The 20,375-nt window shown below is 45.1% G+C and overlaps 1 protein-coding gene across 6 annotated transcripts in view; it reads left to right on the top strand.

The window, feature by feature from the left end:
* The window catches only part of LOC105019433 (partitioning defective 3 homolog), a 333,861-nt gene that overhangs the window by 116,185 nt on the left and 197,301 nt on the right, over positions 1-20,375 (top strand). For 5 of the 6 annotated variants that reach the window (XM_029116272.2, XM_029116267.2, XM_029116270.2 and 2 more), the window contains exons 4-5: positions 8,096-8,292; positions 12,338-12,475. In XM_029116272.2, coding sequence (XP_028972105.2) covers positions 8,096-8,292; positions 12,338-12,475 — 335 coding nt within the window. The remainder of the gene's footprint in view (positions 1-8,095; positions 8,293-12,337; positions 12,476-20,375) is intronic. The other variant, XM_029116271.2, reaches the window with a different exon arrangement.

Here is a 20,375-nt window from a genome sequence, read left to right as displayed (position 1 = left end):
TCTAGACATTAAAGGCTAATTTGTTTGACGATGTGCAGGGCTGTAACGAACAGAGCTCCCCGTGTTAGTCGTGTATACGAATGTTTTGAAAAACCACACATCATTCCTTTGACATTGAAGTTATTTCTGGAATGCATTGGTATAGAAACTCATACAGAATCTGCAGTGCTTCGGAGAATGTGTGTTTATGAATAATGTTGTCACATTTGTTCACATTCAGATGATTGGATTTCCTGCAGACATCAACTGAGTTAATGGAGTCCTATCACATTCAGTTCTTTAATAATGCTGGAAAGCCGAGGATTAGCAAGCACAGCTAACACTCTACTGACACTGAATGACTCACATCACAGACCCTGTCATATCCTGTTCCTGGGTCAGTTTGTTTTCAGAAATGATCAAACACAATAGGAGTTGTCTCTAACAGATCTGGAACCAGTCTATCTTTACATGGCCTTTTGTTGATGTATTGATGCAAATCAGATAGTTCCGCTTATGTTACTGGATCTAGGCATTCATGTCCAGATGGGACAGCTACAGAATTTTTAAGGAGCATATTTAGCCGCACAAAAGCCTTGAAGTGCCAAATGAAAAAGACACAGCATTTTCTTATAGCACGCCATGACGGATCGAGGTGATGTCTCTATCCAAAACATAATGTCCAGAGATCATAATAACAGCTGGTTCTGTTGCAAACCATAGCATATCCCCTACAGCTGACCCATGCTGCGCCCTAGTTTTAATCCTCTCCTGTTTTCTATTAAAGCATTGAAGTCTTATCTTCTTCAATTTTCAGTTTTCCATCACCCCAACTTCCTCTAACCTCTATTTCATCATCATATTGTGTGCACGAGAGAGTGAGAGACAAAGGCAGACGAAGACCAAGAAGGACTGAGACGGAGAGGGACAGATTGAGAGATTAAGAACAAGAGTGTATTTCCACAGCCGGGGCTAGCTGGGGCCAGATACTGTAGTTCCATACAGATAGCTTCAGTCAGACGTGAAGCAGACAGTTCAATAGCTAATTTAGGCCTTGGAATAAGACCCCGTCATCTTAGTCAACCAACGATTGCATTCCAAGCAACACCCTATTCCCTGTATAATGCACAACTTTTGAGCCTAATCGTGGACTACATAGGGTGCCATTTGGGATGTAAACCCTGTCATCTCAGCACAGGGAGCCCTCTTATCTGCTCAAGATTACAGGCAAAACATTATTTTCTTTCCCCTCTCTGTAAATATGTTTAGTCAAAAAGAGAGACATTTGCCTTGAATTTTCTGTTCTGTTCTGGTACCGGAAAGGAGAGACTTGAAATAGAGATTACAAAGTCCTTCTTGGTCATGTGTGTGATGTGATATTTGTGGGCCGTCTGGCTTTATTAGCCACAGCATTGAGATTATAACAAATGGATCCGGAATGCGCCTTCATTGGTGCGTTGAAATGACTGCGTTATGAGTCATGACACTGCTGCATGATCAACCTTAGACTTCATGTCAGCTTGAAGTGGATGTTCTAATGCCCACCAACCTGCTTGAACTGGATGTGCTAATGCCAACCAACCTGCTTGAACTGGATGTTCTAATGCCCACCAACCTGCTTGAACTGGATGTGCTAATGCCAACCAACCTGCTTGAACTGGATTTTAATGCCAACCAACCAGCTTGAACTGGATACGCTAATGCCAACCAACCTGCTTGAACTGGATGTGCTAACCTCCTTGAGCTGGGACTGAGACATGTTCTGTTGGGTTGTGACGTTGCTGAACTCTGACCTTCTAGTTCATGTATCAGAGATTTAAATGTATATATAATTTTGAATGACACTGTGCCGTGTAGCACACTGATGGAGATTTATTACTGTTATTTCCATAGGCTTGTTGCTTCAGACCAGAACTAATGGAGAAACGGCTTTATGGTATATTTACTTTGAAGGTGCTTTGCCAATTTCAGCCCTGCAGATCTGTTTGTTTTGTTGATTAGCAGCTCTCTGAGGAGCAAGGAGGGAGATTCTTGTTTACAAAAAGTCTGGCTAGGTGTGTTCTGGTCTGGTTTTGACATGGAGGGTGGATGCTATGGGGTGTTTCTGTCACGTGTCAGACCTACACTCACGTTTCTCTCCTGGGTCGTCCTTCCAGTGTGCCAAATGTTGACCCAGATGAGTCATGTTTCATTTGGGATGGGGGATCCATGTTCCTTTCTTGCAGTTTTCTACCCGGGCCTTGGGTGCTTACTGAGGACTAAAACAACAGAAGCGGGGGAGAGAGTACAGCTTCATAGTTTGTTTGCTTGTTTTTGTCTGGTTGTCTAGGTTTATGTCTGCTCCCTCTCTTAATGAATGCTCTGTCTCAGTCAGTTGAGGAAAGCCATCTGTTTGTTGGATGGGATTTGTTTTTAGTGCTACAGCTTTGTGATCTAAAGTGAATTAAGCTCTTTCCCTTTTCTTACCTAAACATTGTCTAGAAACAGTGACTACCTTTGAAAGGTTAATGAAGAATTCTAATAAATGCAAATGAAGATGCATTCAACGTTTTAAATTATGTTTGAGCAAACTGGCAGCCACAAACAGCACCACTTATTTGGAGATAAGCAAGACTCCAGACGTTGCTCTCACAGTCTCACAGTATCTGCATGAGGAAGGGTTGCCCTCATGATGGAACGCCGTAGTCGTCACTGGTCAATGCCAGATGCAAAGTTGTGCATTGCTTTTCAAAGAGCCGAACTTGACTCTTCTTTTTACACTTAAAAACAAATAGAAAGTGTGCAACAATTATACTGGAAATAAACATTTTCAAATAAATGGTACCTATCTGTTTAATGAGCCCTGAGAAAAAGGAATCTGTATCAGTCCTGAGGTGACCCTCAGTCCCAAAGCCACGGCTGTTCTACAAACTTGTTCTCACACAGGGCCTAATAATGTTGTCATATTGAAGCCAGCCTCAGAAAAATGGGTATATACATATTTTTGCCCAAGTGTCCCAGGTTGGACTATAAGAAAAGCTAGCAACTTGTTGTTTTTGTTGAATAGTTTAAAACAACGTTTTTGTGAAATAGTATGTTCCCTTCTGGGTTTCATCCTTTCCTGTTAAATTATGAACTTCTGCATACCCGAGACACTATTTGAGTGCAATTAACTACCAGATAAAACCAAAAAGTTAGTGTTTCCTCTTCCAGAACTTCAACAGGAATGTTCCTTCTTCTTCGTCCGCCCGTTCCCTCCTCCAATCTGACCTGAAGGGCCAAAGGCATCTGGTTATCCATGGTCAACATTTTGTACAAATCTGTCGTCATGGAACTACAGACTAAACATTTATCCCCCTTTTAGACCTCTATCTATATATCTGTCATAAGAGGCAGCAGTTCTATTTTCAAACCTCCATCTTCACTCTGTGTGTCTCTCTAGTCTGACTTGGTTCCCACCGCTTTGGGGATGCTCCCTAAACCGCCACTTATTCCCTAGATGGTGCTCTACGTTGGAGTCCAGGTCAACAGTATTGTACTACTCAGGGAGTATGGTGCGATCGGGGTAAGCAACTTGGAGGTCCATCTCAGTCCCATGTGACCCCCCGTGGTAGATGTAAATTCAGGTCGTGCCGATATATTCTGCGGAGGGTCCCCTCTTCTAACACTGAGCGCATCAATATGGGTTATGTGGCAGAGAAGACTGTGGCATTAAAAACAGCATGCTGTCTGCCTGACATCTTTTATTCATTCCTTCAAATAATTCAAGCTCAAATCTCTCTTTGGGGAAAAAAAAAGAAAAAGCAGAAGAAAAACCCAGAGGGGGTTTTGAGAAACACACGGGCACTCAGTGCTTTTCAGAATCTCTGTCACACCGCTTTTCATCTTCATTAGTATTCCAATGATGATTATGAGCATCTAGAAAGAGAGAGACCGAGAGAAGGCAAGTTGCCAAAGTAAAATGGCTCCTCTCACCTGACTGTCAGCCATCCTACCATCTCGTCCTTTTCAGTGTCCTCTCCATAACTTTGTCAGTATTCTGCGTTAGACCCAACCTGTCTCCATTACCCTGCATTGGCAGCCAGTCAGGGCCACTCTGTCTCTGGCCGCATGTTGGGTGGCAGGACACCAAGGACATGCTGTTCTCTACCTCCCTGCCATTTAAATGATTGGAAACTAGAGAGCAATACATTAAAGTGGCCCAGCTACACAAGTCCTAGTTGATTGTGCCATGCTGTGTTATAGGAGCAGGTTGAGGGAGCTATCAGACACAAGGTTAATAGAGAGATGATGTCCTCTACTCACAGTAATGGTGACTGGGCAATTTAATAGACAATAAAATGGAAACATCTAGATAAACCTGATGCTCTTATTTGTGTTACAGCTCCTGCACACCATTAGGAGTTAATTGATTTAGATTTTACTGTGCCTTCGGGCACATGAGCTACAGGGAGAAGATTAGTCAAGTAAATATTATCATTCATATTTACAGACACACAGATAGATGGGGGATATTCCCCTGGAGAATTGACCAGTCCATATGCTAATACCTGCTTGTTAACAGAGTCCTGTCCGCCATGTACCCTGCCCCTCATTTTTTCACTAAAGGGCCCAATTACACCTTTGTCTTGTTAAGGGCCCCGTCTGAATCACTGAATCTGTACCTATGTGTAAGTTCTAATAAATCTGCATGTGCGTTTGTGCAATCCCTGGTCCATTGTGAAGCTAAGATCGATGGTTGTTTAAAATGGGACCATCCCACTTCCTGGTCTACATTACTAATCCAATCAGTCAGTGTTTTACTGACGTATGGTATCATATTATTGGGGCTGGAGAGGAGAGATCTGAGAATATGCCCTTTACACACACAGAAAGAGATATCCCCTTGGGATGGCATCCTGAATATTGGCCACAATCCACCATTAGTACCTACATAGAGAACATTGAAATTAATGTGTGTGTGTGGAGCAATTTGTTTGTGAGTCTGAAAAAAAAAAAAGGTTCCATAAAAGTATTACTTTAAGGGTTAGGTATGTCCAATCTGTCTTCTAATCGGTTTGCCAGCTCTGACTTGTCCTGGATGGTTTCCTCACAAACCCATGTCATCATATCTCAGGCTTCAGAGTGTCACAGGTTATGGTGTGTTTGAGAGACGTATTTCTAAGCAGCCAAGTCAAATTCTTGTTTCAGTGTTTGTCTTAAGGTCTGCTTCTTAAAATGAAGATATTTGGCTGTTGGTTTTTCTTTTCAACTGTACTGTCGATACCTTTTAAACCCATTACTTAAATATACAGAATATATATATTTTTTTATTTCACTACAAAGTTTTGAGCTGAGCTCTTCTCTCTTTTTTGTAATAAAGCTGCTCCTCCCCAGAGCTTCTGTCAGTTGCTGTTTGGAAGCCATGACGAGTTGACGTTAAGATGGATGTGGGAGAGTTTGTGGGAGAGTTTGTGGGAGAGTTTATGGGAGAGTTTGTGGGAGAGTTTGTGGGAGAGTTTGTGGGAGAGTTTGTGGGAGAGTTTGTGGGAGAGTTTGTGAATTCTCTGGAGGGTGGCGAAGGTCCTTTGTTAATAATGACCATATAACAAAACCCTGGTATGTCTACAGATATGTATCTGGGACCAAAAGAGCTTGACATGAACACATTAAAAGTGTAGTATCCAAACGATTAGTGCTTTCAAATGGTTCTGATGGTGAACATTCGAACAAAGGGAGAGGGAGTGTCGGTTTACAAGCCACCCATCCAGGTCTTTCTCTGTAGGTACACACAGCCTATTCTGTTATTTTATTTATTATTTCTACATCTTCATGTGGGCCTGGTTGTGATGATAGTTAAGGGTCTATTTATATTTTTACCCCTGTCCTGTGTTCACTCATTGGTCCCCTGTTTTCCCTACCCTTAACATCTGGTCAATATTTGAACGTGTCACACTCTCCCATCCCTCCCCCCTCTCCCCCATCCTCTCTGGGATGAATTCCAGGTCTTGCTCCATCTTGGTCTGCTCCTGGATACAAGGATTATATATTCCTTTTTTATTCGTACAGTACAGAATCGTTCAGAAGCGAATGATAGGCCCAGCCCTAACAATCGGCTCTGATTACCATTATAGTCTAGATGAAGGCTTTCTGGGTGTAGAACAATATTCCTCACTACATCCAAGAACTATTATGGATGTGCTTGTATAATAAATATGTCATAACTCACTAAAATGACTCTGGGACGCAGCAATTTGTAACATGATTTATTGAGGCCAGTGCAATTGCATGCAGATGCCATCCCAACCATCCTCTCTTTCTCACTCTCTCTTTCCCTGTTTCTCTCTCTCTCTGTGTGTTTCCTTCCTCATCCCCCTTCGTTCTTTTCCTGTGTCATGTCGAGCTTCGTCAAGCCCTGGTGGTAATAATCATCTAATATAATCCTGGACGGACATTCAACGGGGGGGGGGGGGTGGGGGTTATACAATTACAATCCTTTAGAGTAGTAGGCTGGTCATTAGAACCCTGAACTCGACGTGAACTGACCACAGGCAGGGAGGGAAGTGTATTAAAATCATTCTTGAATTCCTTGGGCCCTAATTTAAGAATAACACTGCTGAAGCCCATCTGCCTCTACTGCCTCCAGTTGTAATGACACACGCACAGACTTTGACTCCTACTCCTGCCTGTTGGCTTTGAATAGCACGTCTCCACAGTCACAGTGTCTCTCCCTTTGCTCCCACGGAAAACAGGTCTCTGCGTCTTTAAACGCCAGGGCCTCCGTGCCATCGAGCATGAGGCACCAGACGCTACGCTCACTGTCAACGCGGACAGTCTGCTGTGGAGATGTGAAAACGCACACGTACACCGACGCACACTGGGATGCTTGTGCACGTGCAGGGAAACAAGTAGCAGGCGTGTATACACGTAGCACGCGCAGGGAAACTCGTAGCACGCACAGGGTTAACACACGTGTGCGGCGAGTGCAGCTATCAGATGGTAGGCAGAACCTGGGCATATGCTGCCTGAGTATCTGTTGAAAGACGACAGGTGGTTGCCGCGGTATTTGCATAATTATGGATGTTGCGAGCAGGACTCGTATCAAGCCGTAAACAAATCCATATGGCCTCTGGAGGTCCAAAGCACTTCACCTCACAACTACTTACAACTAACAGCCCAGGACGCCCGGTGCGGTTCGCCGTACCTGGCGATACGCCCTCTTCATGGCCGCTAATTGAGTGGTGCTTCCATTGCAGTTGGCAACGTTGGCTGCGTCTACACCTGCAGAATAATCTGATCCTTTTCCTTATGGGTGCTTTGACCTATCAGATCAGATTATAAAAAAAACGAAAAAATATATATTAAAAATTGCACAATTGTGGAGGAAATATTCAATTCTGGTAGCCTGTGTCAACAGCCACTGTGTCCCCTTCATTCAGACTACTCTGGCTGCTTGTTTGGGCACTTGTTGTGTCTGCTTGATAGGCCCAGTGCAGTGGGGTCAGAGGTTACACAGAGTCATGGGCCATTATCACTGTGGAGATCATGTACTTTTCCCTCTCCCGTCCCCTGGTCTTTATAAATGAAAGAGTAGAGTGCTTCGGAGCGACCTCTCCCCCAGCACACAGTTTCAGATGGCTGGCCTCGGATCAGTCTACAGTTGTCCACATGCCCTGTATTTCAATTCCGTTACAGCTCAGGAACAGACGGGGAACGCTGCAGTGCCATCTGTGAACTCACTATCCGCAGCCAGAGTTAAGTGTGAAGTTTCGTTGGGGCTCCTAGGACCCAGATCTGGCGCTTGACGGAAATACTCAGTCATTTCCCTAGTCGATTACTGTTCCAGAATAGCCTTCCCTACAGGTAGTGCGTGGGATGTTGTTGGCTGGTATTCTGATGGAACAGGAGCCTGACACATTCAGTGCATATGTCCCTATTCTGTAGACACATGCAGTCAAGGAGTAAGTCAATATTTATTACGAAGTAATGACGGCAAGGTTTTTTTTTTTAGGTCTACTGTACAATAATGTGTTACCGGTATGCTAACCTCTCTCTCTGTATCTCTGCCTCCCTTTCTCTCTTTTTTTCTCCCTCCCTTCATACTTCTCTCTCTGTCACTCTGCCATTTCCCACTCCGCTCTACTCCCTCTCTATCCAGACATGCCTCTACATGTCCGGCGCAGTAGTGACCCCTCTCTGGCAGGCCTTCCCCTGGCTGACCCCCAGGCAGCTCCAGATGAACCTTCCCGTAAGAACCCCACCCGCTGGTCCACCACAGCCGGTTTCCGCCAGCACAACCACCAACACAGCCACAGCAACAACCACAACACTGGGACCAACAGCCTGGAACGCAAGGTACGGTAACCTGAAAATGACCCCTTAATCCTGACCTCGACACAGCCAAAACGCTGGGACCTCGACACAGCCAAAACACTGGGACCTCGACACAGCCAAAAGGCTGGGACCTTGACTTGTACGTTAAAGCAAAATGTCCCCACCTCCTGTCCCCTGGATGGTGTCTGTTGGGGACGTAACATTTTTCTTGTCATTTTGGTACAGTTTACCTTCACTGAACAGGATCCTGGTAGTCCCACACTCCACAACATGTCATTGAACCTCAAGGATTGAATTCCTGACCCACACCTTTTAGTAAGCAAACCTCCATTCTTTATTGGAGACAATGAAGTACACGGATTTGGGCACTTTCATTTGGTCCGGATTCAGTTTCAAAGGGTCATCTGAGGTAAACCAGTTGTGAATGTAAAATGCTTAGTTTCCGGTTCCTCCTCCTTACTGCTTCAAATAGAAAAGCTAGGTCTATTAACTTTATCAAAATGGCCGCCGACAAGCCTTCAGTGCTTTGGAAATAACCGATATTCCAAATATAGATTGAGAGAAGTAGGAAGGGAGAAATGAGTGCTCAGAATGTGACATGGCAACCCTCGACGAGATTAGTGCGTCTCGGAGCGTTGTTTTATAATCCTATTTAAAAGCACTTTAGTTGTCACCACTGGCATAATCTCACTGCATGCCCAGAGTCACTTCGGAAGAAAAACAGAGCCAGAAGAAATAAAGCCATATTGTACCTTTCATTTGGTGGCAGAATGGAGTCTTTTTGATTGAATGTCGTAGGTATGAAGAGAGAAAGAGTCAGTGGCATTGTTGGTACTGAGAGATGAATGTTACAGATGAGGAAATTGGACAATATTGCATGGCTTTCTTTTGGGAATTCATGTTCAGGTTTTCAGATGAACAAATTGTAATTCCTTTCTCTTTGTCAGTCGTCTATATGTTTTATTACATATGTCTTGCACGTGTACTTCCTGACTAAATGCCTCTGTCTATTTTCATCTGCTGCTGTAACTAACAGATGTTAAATGTCTTTAGGTTACTCAGGCAGGATAATTTTGAATCTTGGCAGAACAAAAATTCTTATAGAAAATTCATCATTTCTGAGGTACGTGTGCTTAAGCCAATCAGTCAGGATTGGGTGTGGTATATGGCCAGTATACAAGAGGATATTGTATATGGACAATATACAAGGGTGTCTACTTTATCAGCAATATTCAAAATGGTAAGGGCAGTCCGTATTGCTGGTTTAAGTATTAAGGTTTCGAACACCTGGTTTATAAATGAATATACACCACATTTTTTGTCAAAGGCCATTTGCTTACTTTATTTGCATTCCATCTGCATCAGCTTTATCTCAAAACATCCATATATAGCCAATGGGCCCCTGATTTGTCTTGCTGTCATAAAATCTGCATGTTCCTCAGTGACTTCAATAACTTTGCAATGCATCTGTGGGCTCTCTCTTTAGACTAGCTAAGTGTCATTTTTAGAGTTGAGCAGGACCCAAGCATGCATATGACGTGCAAAGAAAAGGCTATTAATGAGGGAACGGAGGCAATAAAAAAAAAAGAAAACTACAAGGAACGGTCAGGCAGGCCAAACCACGGACTGGTGGCGGGGATGGTCATAAACAAAGCATACAACACAATGACAGAAAAGGCTAACGGAAGCGGGCAAACTATATAGGGAGCTAACGAGAACTAAACGACAAACAGGTGAAAACGATCAGGAAAAAAGGGACAGGGCCCGTTCAGAAACAAAAGAAAAAAAACAGGCTACATACATAAACAGAAGGACAAAACGAAAAGGAACCAAACACAAATCTACCACTAAGCCTTTGTACTTAGTAGACCTTAGCTCTTCTAAACAGGTTTAGAAGAACAAGCAGTAAATATGTGTCAGATGGTTTACAGCCTCTCTAGGTTGTTGTTCTCCACATCTTTTTTTTTGTAAGTCATAAACATTTAAGAGTGGACTTTTGTGCTGCTGTGCCGTCTGAGTGTGAGGCTGTGTTTGGCGACTGTGATGGTCACTGAGAGCAGGAGTCTCAATGGGAATCTCACTGGAGCTTTACGACCCTGTCTAGAGCCTTTCCTCCTTTCCTCCCTCTCCGGTCTCCTTTCCTCCCTCTCCGGTCTCCTTTCCTCCCTCTCCGGTCTCCTTTTCTTCCTCAGCTGTTGGACCTTTGGTCACGCCACATTCTGCTCTTGTATCCCATTCAAGGGAAGTGCAGGCTCTCTTTCCCTCGGGTGTTGCTGGGCAGAACCCTTGTAAAGCATCAGTGCATGTTGCCCTGATAGACATGCTGAGGGAACAGCTGTGGCTTGGCCGGCCCGGACAGTCTGTATAGCCACTAGCCACCAGTAGTAACACACCAGGCAAACAGCAGCCTCGGTCTGTAGGTTTTCTAGGCCAAACCTAGCCTGTGGCTCGCCTGACTGTCTGGACATTAACCGGCTGCTTCTCTCTCTCTCTCTCTTTGTCTCTCTATCTATTATACTTTATTTTCTCTGTTTATTTCTGAATCTCTGTATCTTGAACACTTTGTCTCTCTCCCTGTCTACTGTATGTCCTCTTCCCTCCTAGTTTTCCTTATTTTTTTCCTTTGTTTGCTCTATAAACTCTGTGGGTGTGAGGAAGATGACTTTACCTTCGAAGGAAATGTTTTTGAGAGGTTCTTCATTCTCTGTCTGCCTCCCAAATGGCGCCCTACCCTCCCTAAATAGTAGTTGCCATTCAAATGTAGTGCAAATGCCTTTCAAATGTAGGGAATAGTTGCCATTTATTACTCACTGTCTGTGTAATCGCGGAGCTCAGCTGTGGTCTGTGACAGAACCCTGCCATGTGGCCGGGCTATTAGCTACAAGGAATTAGCATCTGTGTATAGTGAGATAGCCACACACTGATACAGTTAATTCCTAAGGTCTAACATAGGCTAGACAACCTGCCAATCATATTATGACGCCTTAACGGGATTTCATCCATACGTCAAGTTGGCATTAAATTGTTCTGTGAAATGTTAGCCAATAATATGTGAACAGCTTACTCGTTAAACATCTCCTTCAAAAATCATGGCGATAAAAATGGACTTGGTCCCCTCTCTGCTGCTGTAACTGCCTCCACTCTTCTGGCTTTCCATTAGACATTGGAACATTGTTGCAGGGATTTGCTTTGTGAGGTTGGGAACGGTTGATGGGTGATTAGGCCTGGCTCGCTGTTGGTGTCCCAATTCATCCTAGAGGTTTTTGATGGCATTGAGGGTCAAGGCAGGCCAGTCAAGTTCTTCCAAAATAGTCTTGGCAAACCATTTCTATGAGCTCACTCTGTGCACTGGGGCACTGTCATGCTGAAACAGGAAAGGGCATAAAGTTTGTAGCACCGACTTGCCTATAATGTATGCTGTAGCATTGAGATTTCCCTTCACTGGAACTCAGGGCCCTATCCTGAGCCATGGAAAACCGCTCCAGACCATTTTTCTTCCTCCACCAAACTTTCCAGTTGACAATATGCATTTGGGCAGGTAGCGTTCTCCTGGCATCCGCCAAACACATATTCGTCTGTCGGACTGCCAGATGGGGAGCTGTGATTCATCTCTCCAGAGTCCAATGGCGATGTGCTTTTCACCACTCTAGTGATCTTAGGCTAGTGTGCGGCAGCTCGGCCATGGGAACTCATTCTGTAAAGCTCCCGACAAACTGTTTGTGCTGACATTGCTTCCAGCGGCAGTTTGGAACGCGGTAGCGAGGACAGACGAGTTTTATGCACTAAGCAATTCTGCACTCGGTGGTCCTGTTCTTTGAGCTTGCGTGGCCCACCACTTTACGGCTGAGCTGTTGTTGCTCCTAGACAGTAGTTTTGGTGATGCGTGGTCTACTTTGGATGTGTAATAGAGTTTTCTGTTTGTTTGCGTGTAGCTAAACGCTAGCACATTACTTTAAAGTGACTTGGTGTGTTAAATTGTGTCTCACTCATGTCTCAAGGCTCTGCTGGTTAAGTGCACTATTGTGTACGTGGTAGGAAGCATTTCATGACTCGTCCTTGTCTTTAGGGTAAAGCAGTGGACCCATATCGGAGTCTTCCTCGTGATACAGCAGCCTGGGCTACCCAGTTCCAGAGAGAGGCGGCCCGCTCCTCCCTCAGTGCCAACCACCCCATGGTAGACCGCTGGCTGGACAGACAGGAACAGGTACGACCTGTTTTTAAAGGGTTCTCCTATGGGGGTGGCTGAAGAACTCTTTTAGGTTGTAGACAGTACATTTCTTTCTAAGAGTACCCTAAACCATCTACTTGTTTCATCTGCCAGCCAACTCAGTGTTAAACCTGTACCTCAGCCCAGGCATTTATTTTTTTGTCCGGGTGCAGACGTTAAGTTTCAATTGAGCTTTCTTTCACGAACGGCAGTATTCCTTTTCTACAGTACATGTGTCTGTTGCTTCTCTTGTTGACTGGCTGGATTCCTTCAAGGCTTACAGGAAAAGGAAAAGAGCCCCTTAAAAAGTAGAAGTTATGTACGGTGACAGACTCTGTGACGCTCATAAACGACCTTGGATGTGTGGGCTAAATAAGGGTCGCTCTTCACTCAATGTTAAGGGACTTCTTCAAATCTCCATATCTGTCTTTCACACCTCCCTGCTGCCAGTATCTCCCTCCCTGACTCTGTCTGTCAATACAGCCTGCTGGCTAGGACCATGTGGAATGGGTTCAAATGGTCTAACTTCACACACTGTGTAGATGGCAAGAGTGGGATAGACAGGTGAGAAGGGAGTGTAGCAGAGACAGACAGGTGGAGAGACCAGGATAGAGACCAGAAGATAAGTGGGGACAGGGAGAGGAATGTTCAGGAAGAGAGAAGAGTGGGAAAGAGACCAAAAGGGAGGGAAAAGTAGAGAGAGAGAGACAGAGAGGGATGAAACAGGCAATTCAATTATTAATTTTCACCATCGATTTTTCCGAACAACTTTATTTTGTCTGTCTAACTGGTATTCCCCGTTGAGGTGGCGGGATGCTATTTTAGGTGGTCTCCGTCAGGCAAGCCAGTCTCTCCTGCTCCGCTCCCAGATTAAGTGGGTGTGTCTCAAAAAGAAAACCTACTCCTTAAACACTCCACTATGTTTGGCAGTGGCCCCGTACAGCTCTGGTTTAGTGAAGTGCACTTTGTAGTCAGGCAAGGAGTGCCATTTGGGACACCAGCTCAGATAGAGTAGCCTAGCCTGCCTTCCCGGGTCCAATCCCTCCCTGTGTCGTGCATCATCATTAAGGAAAGCCATCTTGCATGGAGAAGCCAATCAGCTCACTCGGTAGGTGCTGTTTTTCTGGAGCTCTCTGAGCGTATCCGGCGGAGCAGTCCGTCAGGCAGGGCCCCAGCCCCCGCCAGCCCAGGCACAGCTGACAGAGTCATCCATTTGAAGTCCACACCACCATTACAGCTGGAGTGTGACCCGCGGCTGGGCTGTCACAGGCAAGGACCTCCTGCGGCACTCCAATTTTCAGGCCCTCTGACTCCCAATTCCGGCGGGCCTGTTCTCATCACCTGCGCTAAGCCCAGTCCAGCTCTCCTGAACCTCCATCAGCGTGGGGATGTTGGCCTGGGCTGATGGGTGAAACCACATTACAATATAGACCCCCTGTTCTTTTCCCCCTCTTTAAACCTCCTCTTCTCCTTCTCCACTCCTTCGTGCCGCCGGCAGGGTGATTTGGAATGATGCTTTACTACGTTAGACCACAAGGTAGCCTAGCTTTTGAGTGCATTTGGCCAGTTAGCAAAAGGGGCCAAGTTGTCAAATCTGTCTTTTAGCCCTGGAGCATGGCATTTAGCCCACTGTTGCTCCAGGGTGGCAGTCCTCTGGATGCGATCCGCTGGCCGTGACTCCCTGTCCTTGAAACGCTTTCAGGGTCATTCATGGGGAGTGGGATATGAGAAAAAAAACGTTTCCAATTCACTCATGCGTGTAGTGCGTTTTACACATGGTATATCGGACACATTTTGGACCTCGCCTAATTAATATTGTTAATATTTTCCTCCTTCCACCACACTCCGTACTAGTCCCTCCAAGCACCCACACAACTAGTCAGGCAGGCACGCCGTCAGGCTCACTCGAGTCCATTTCAACCCTACCATTGGGCTCCGCTCCCTGGTTTATCTAGAGGCCGTAGCAGCTCGGGAGTTGTGGAGCTTTCTAAGCGTAGAGCAGGTCGACTGCTGTAAAATGTAGGGCCTTGTTTCAACAGTTTGCGACTATTGATTCATGCATTATGTTTTAATGCATATTCGCATCGCAACTTCAATGTTTTTTTATAAGGCCTGAGAAAACAACTCACTTAAGGCCATAACTCTCGCATCACTTAAAGGATTTGCGTGTTTTAATGAAACCATACAGTGAGCTTACATTGAGTTAACACTGTAGCATAGACACTATAGCAGACAGTGTCAATGTCAGGATGTTTGTCTGTAGTATTTAGTGCATCTTTCTGTCTTTCATCAGGTCTTGTTTCTCAGGTATGTGGGGGCTGGTATCACTGTACACACACTGTCAATGGCCTGAGCTAAAAATACACTTTGCAGGTTAATGAAACCATCACACTTCCATGATCGACAAAGCTGAGTGGAAATAATGAACCCCCACACACACGTTTGGAATGAAAGACAAGTGCTCTTGGAAATGATATGAAAGCGGTGCATTTCTACTTGTTTGTTATGACGTACTATATATGTGAATGGAACTGATTCTCTCTTCAAGATAATCAACTGTTTTTTTTTTTTAAACCATATTCAATGACAGTAGATCAGTGATTATGCTGTTACAAAAAAATATATATATATATAATTTAATTGCTGTATTTTAAGGCATCCTTTAGTCACATCCTGACATTTTCCTCCCTGGCTGAGTCCTGAATTGCACCATACTTCTTCAAAGTTCCCTACTCTTGACGATGGATTATTTAGGGAACAGGGTGCCAGTATGTACTCCACCTCAGTCTGTTGAAAGTGTTTGATGTCCTGAACTGTTGGGTGCCAGTAGGTACTCCACCTGAGTCTGTTGAAAGTGTTTGGTGTCCTGAACTGTTGGGTGCCAGTAGGTACTCCACCTCAGTCTGTTGAAAGTGTTTGGTGTCCTGAACTGTTGGGTGCCAGTAGGTACTCCACCTCAGTCTGTTGAAAGTGTTTGATGTCCTGAACTGTTGGGTGCCAGTAGGTACTCCACCTCAGTCTGTTGAAAGTGTTTGATGTCCTGAACTGTTGGGTGCCAGTAGGTACTCCACCTCAGTCTGTTGAAAGTGTTTGGTGTCCTGAACTGTTGGGTGCCAGTAGGTACTCCACCTCAGTCTGTTGAAAGTGTTTGATGTCCTGAACTGTTGGGTGCCAGTAGGTACTCCACCTCAGTCTGTTGAAAGTGTTTGATGTCCTGAACTGTTGGGTGCCAGTAGGTACTCCACCTCAGTCTGTTGAAAGTGTTCGGTGTCCTGAACTGTTAGGTGCCTTCAAAGTGCCACTTTGTAATGCATTTTTAATCAGGCAATCCTTTCCCCACTTATAATGAATTAGAGATGCTGTTCCCCAGTTCCGTTTTGTCTGACACGAAACACAAATGCGTTGTGTGCCTTGCTCTCCCTTTAACGTGATGAAGAAGCAACAGATTGTCCCTTTGAAATTGTGAAGAGGTCATTTTGAACTAATGGAGTCCTGTTCAGAAACATTGTACTTTAGTAATGCTATAGCTCACGTTGTGATTTGTTTGTGTCTGTCTGTGAACTGTACATTTTCCCACATATGTTTTTGCCTGTACAGTAAAGCAGTGCCAAATTCCTCCATGAGTGCCCCTGGGAAGCACATTATACAGAGCTTATTGTAAATAGCATCTCTTTATCAAGCCATAAACGCCAAGGCCTTATGAGTTATTCTTTAAATAAACAGTGGTCGTTAACGCTGGCCTATTATCCTGCTGATGAATGCTAATGGATATACTGCTCATGTTGAGTGGATAGAGACAGGAAGACTGGGAGGGGGAGAGAGGAACCGGGAGGGGATGGAGACAGAGAGAGAGAGAGAGAGAGAGAGAGAGAGAGAAAGAAAGAGAGACAAAGACCTTGGCTGAGTGCTTCTTCCGCACAGTAGCTAAAGCTATGGATTAAATGGGCCAGATCAGAGCAGCTCAACGTACACAGTGGCTCAGATGATCTGACAGCCTTCATCAGCTCTACACAGGGTGGGACTAACGCACACTGTCAGCCTTTAGTGCAATCGCATCTTCTTTTGGCCCTCTCCAAAGTCGTAGGAGGTTGGCCTTAAATGTTTGTGTAGACAATCTGGCTCCTGTTTATCTGGTAGGAGTATGGAAGACAGTAACAGTGTCCAGCCTCAGGAGGAGGTGAACAGGAGGACAGAAAGCCGCTTTGATCAGAGAAGGAGAATGTTCCTGTGCTTTGTTCTTGAATGGAGCGGCACCACCTTGTCTGACTGTTTAACTCATCCTAAATAAAACAAAATGCTTCCCAGCCCCGCTGCCTTTCAGCCTACATTTAGCTGTTAACAGGACTTATCTTCCTGGCATCTTCAAAGCAGAACAGGAACAGAGGAGAGAAAAGTGTCTCAGATCATGGTTGTTTCATTCATATCCGCGGTAGATCAAAAATGCTTAATTGAATGAAATTCATCTATATTTTAGTCCAGGTATTTGAAGTCAGTATTGTTTTGACTCTATTAATGGTTCATACTGGCTCTTGCTCTGTGCTTTCACTTTTACAAAGTGGAAACACACCCAGAACCGAATATTTGAATATGGCCCTTTAATGTTCATGGCCATATAATCAATTTCATTTTAATGGAGAATGTTACAGGAACAGCATTTGGTGAATTATTAAATTCTTTCCCCCTCAAACCCACACAACCTGAGAACATTCTGGCATGCTGTAGGCACAGTTAACTCCGCCAGGTGGAAGCAACCAGAGCAGATAAAATACATCACACAGGAAAGGAAGTACAGCCGAATGGCCCATTTTCCTGGATACCATGGAAACAGGTGAATCACGTAGTCCTCCTTCTCCTTGGTCTGCACTCATCTTCATCTCCCTTTTCCCTTCCTTTGTCCATACCCGGCCCACTCCTTAGCGTACCAAAAGGTTTCTCTGTTTAGCTGAGTGGAACCTTTTTGTGGACCCACAGATGTAAGTGTTGCATAATGAATAGTAATTACTGTTTGTGTGTGTGTGAGTGTGCGCGTGCACACGCGTGCTTGTGCATGTGTGTGTGCGTGCGACGGCCAGCAGGTCAATGGGTAGTGCAGTGTACGGATATTGGGAGTGAATAGGGAGTATGGGTCCACATTCCAAACCCTCAAAATCAATCACCGGTTGATATCCAGTGTTTACAAAGCAGGCCTTGCACTTGTCTGACAGTCCTCTCTTAATTTACCGTGGCGCAGGGTTCTCTGATGTGTTCTGCCTCACAACTGCCTTTAGCCATGCTTTTTTGACCGAATACCTCACCCTCTCATGTGTTATTGTGCATATAAATCAACCCCTTGTGCCTTATTGATTAAGTATAGCATAGTTGAAGGATGGGGTAGATGGGGCTGCGGGCATGTCTGTCTGTCTGAGAATTCAATTGAAATCATTATATTAGCTTTGAAGATATTGGTTTACATTGTAATAATAAGAATGCTAAAATTATTGCATTTTAAAATATTGTAGAGTGTTGAAATTATATGCAAATAGTTTAAGGATTAATGACAAGGTAAAATGAATAAAAAAATACATTTGGTTGGTTACAGTATGCAGTCTGTGCTCCTCTGGTTGCCAGGTTCTCATGGAAATTCTCAGAAATCCTGCTCCTGTTGCTTGCACATTTCACCTAACAGATTGAGAATTCATCATTGTTTGATTTGCTTGTAAATTCTTTGTCACTTACATTTGGCAGGAGGTTGGAAAGTGCAGCTCTGTTTCCACTATTTCTGGTCAGTATACATGAAACCTGTCATATTTTGAGTGCCTGGTCTACCTATGCCAGCCTGTTTTAATAGTGAGATCATGCACACTGAGTCTGGAAATAAAAATGTTTTCTTACTTTTGGGTCCTGTCACAGTGCGTACTGTCTGTTACAGGCCAGGCAGGATTCTATTTGCGTTTGGTTGATTCTTTCCAGTTTGTCAAAGAGATCCCTTTTTTTTTCTCATGATTTGGTCGGGTCTGGCTGTTTCGCTTCCCATGGCTCTGTGGCCGCTGGCTCAGGAGGCTCTTCTCGAGGTTCATCCCTCTGTAGATGAAGGCTTCGTTATGGATTTTGGTAATTAGTTGGCATATTTCACATTCTGCTCTGCATACACTGTTTGGGGTTTTGTGTTGAATTCTGTGTGCAGTTCAACTTTTGTGAATTATCGGTTTAGTAAGTGGACCACAGAGGACAATGGTTTATATCACTGATTGGAGAGTATTTCAATACATTGTCCTTCTGAGACTTACTGATCAGGCCCAATTATGATCTTCTGTAAACAAAGTAGACTTTTGATTTCTCCAGTCCGGTCGAATAAGACCAGGCGCCGTGGACTTGTCTACTGCCTCTGCCAATTCATTGATAGAAATGTTGAAAAGAGTTTCTCTCTGTCCCTCCTTCCCACTGTCTGTCTCTCTCCCTACCTCTCCATTGGTCAGTTTAAACCCAGCTACGGACCTGACCAGTAGGGGCTGCTGTGTGTTCAGAGTTGGGCTCAGTCTAAACATAGTGTTAACCTCTCTTCTCCGTATTCTTTTCAGTCTTTCGCCCTCTTTTTCAGTCTCTCTCTTGCTCTTTTTGGTCTGTCTGTCTCTCCCTACATGTACTGTACAGGTTCATGTGTTACAGGCCTGGCCATGTTCTACAGGAGCTTATCTTGCCTAGACTTTTCCAGAGATAAACTATGCTAGCCTACTAGGTTAGCGCAGCTCACACTCTCCTATAGATAACCTGGTGGGCTAACTTAGTATAGCTCACCCACTATACCTAGACCCAGATGGGACGATACTAGCGTGTGCTATAAGTCAGAGCACATGTTGATCAAGCAGGCGTGGTTTGTTTTCTTCTCCTCGCCCAACAGGCGTAGTTGCGGAGACAGTTATTGAAATGAGAGATTTTGTGGTATTGACCCTGACTGTATGTAGGTAGGTTGGTACGCACTCAAGGTACTGTCGTTCAGAGCTGCTCAAGGGGAAGGGAATGTGCCTGGGTGACGTGTCGTTCTCTATGCGAGCCTTGGGGTCCCCCTCTCACCTCTTTTACCACCATTCCCTTCCGCCCCAGGCCTTGTGTTTCACCTCCTTAACATACCTTTGGCTCCCTCCATCTTGTCGTTCTTTTTCTCTGCTTCCTCTTTCCCATAGGCCACTGCCCCTTTCGTCCCTTTATCTCTCTGTCATCTGTCCGCCCTCCGCCCCAGCAGCTGTCACAGGAGGACTAGCTATCTATCTGTGTTCAAAGAGCCCCAGTGTGTCCCTCCTCTCCTCTCATGTGAAGACCATGCAGCGAGTTGGAACTGTTCTAGCCCATTAACCTGCCGTCACAGTGGAGGACTGGCACCCCCTGCCTCGCGCTGACTCACTCCTGAGAGGGACGGGGAGAGGGAGGCAGGGAGGGAGGGAAGGAGAGGTGGAGGGAGGGAGGGAGAAGGAGAGCGAGAGACGGGGAGGGAGAGGGAGGGAGGGATAGGGAGGGGAAGGGAGACAGAGGAAGAGAGAGGTTAGGGGGAGGGAGTGAGGAGGAGGGAGTGAGGGGGAGGGAGGGAGGGAGCGGGAGAGAGAATTGGGATGAGGAAAGCAGACATTTGATGTGATACACTGGGTTATTTTAACTGCAAACAGGAAGTATTTCGGACCATGTGGTCTGACCACACAAAGTCCAGGCCTCTCTAATAAAGGTTTGGAGTTATTCATGTTCAAATAAATACTCCCGAACCGCTTCATGAGGCCGCACAAACTGCCCACCGGGATAAGCCCATGAGCCTAAAGCATTAGGTTCCAATGACCTTGGGTTGAACTGGTTGTCAGGGACACCCAGGAAAGGGTCAAACAATTGCTTTGTGGCTTTGGCCAGGGGTTCCGCTGCAGCTTCCCCCCTGAGA

This window comes from Esox lucius, chromosome 21 (genome assembly GCF_011004845.1).
Source record: "Esox lucius isolate fEsoLuc1 chromosome 21, fEsoLuc1.pri, whole genome shotgun sequence".
Taxonomy (NCBI): domain Eukaryota; kingdom Metazoa; phylum Chordata; class Actinopteri; order Esociformes; family Esocidae; genus Esox; species Esox lucius.
This window is presented reverse-complemented; position numbering and strand designations above follow the sequence as displayed.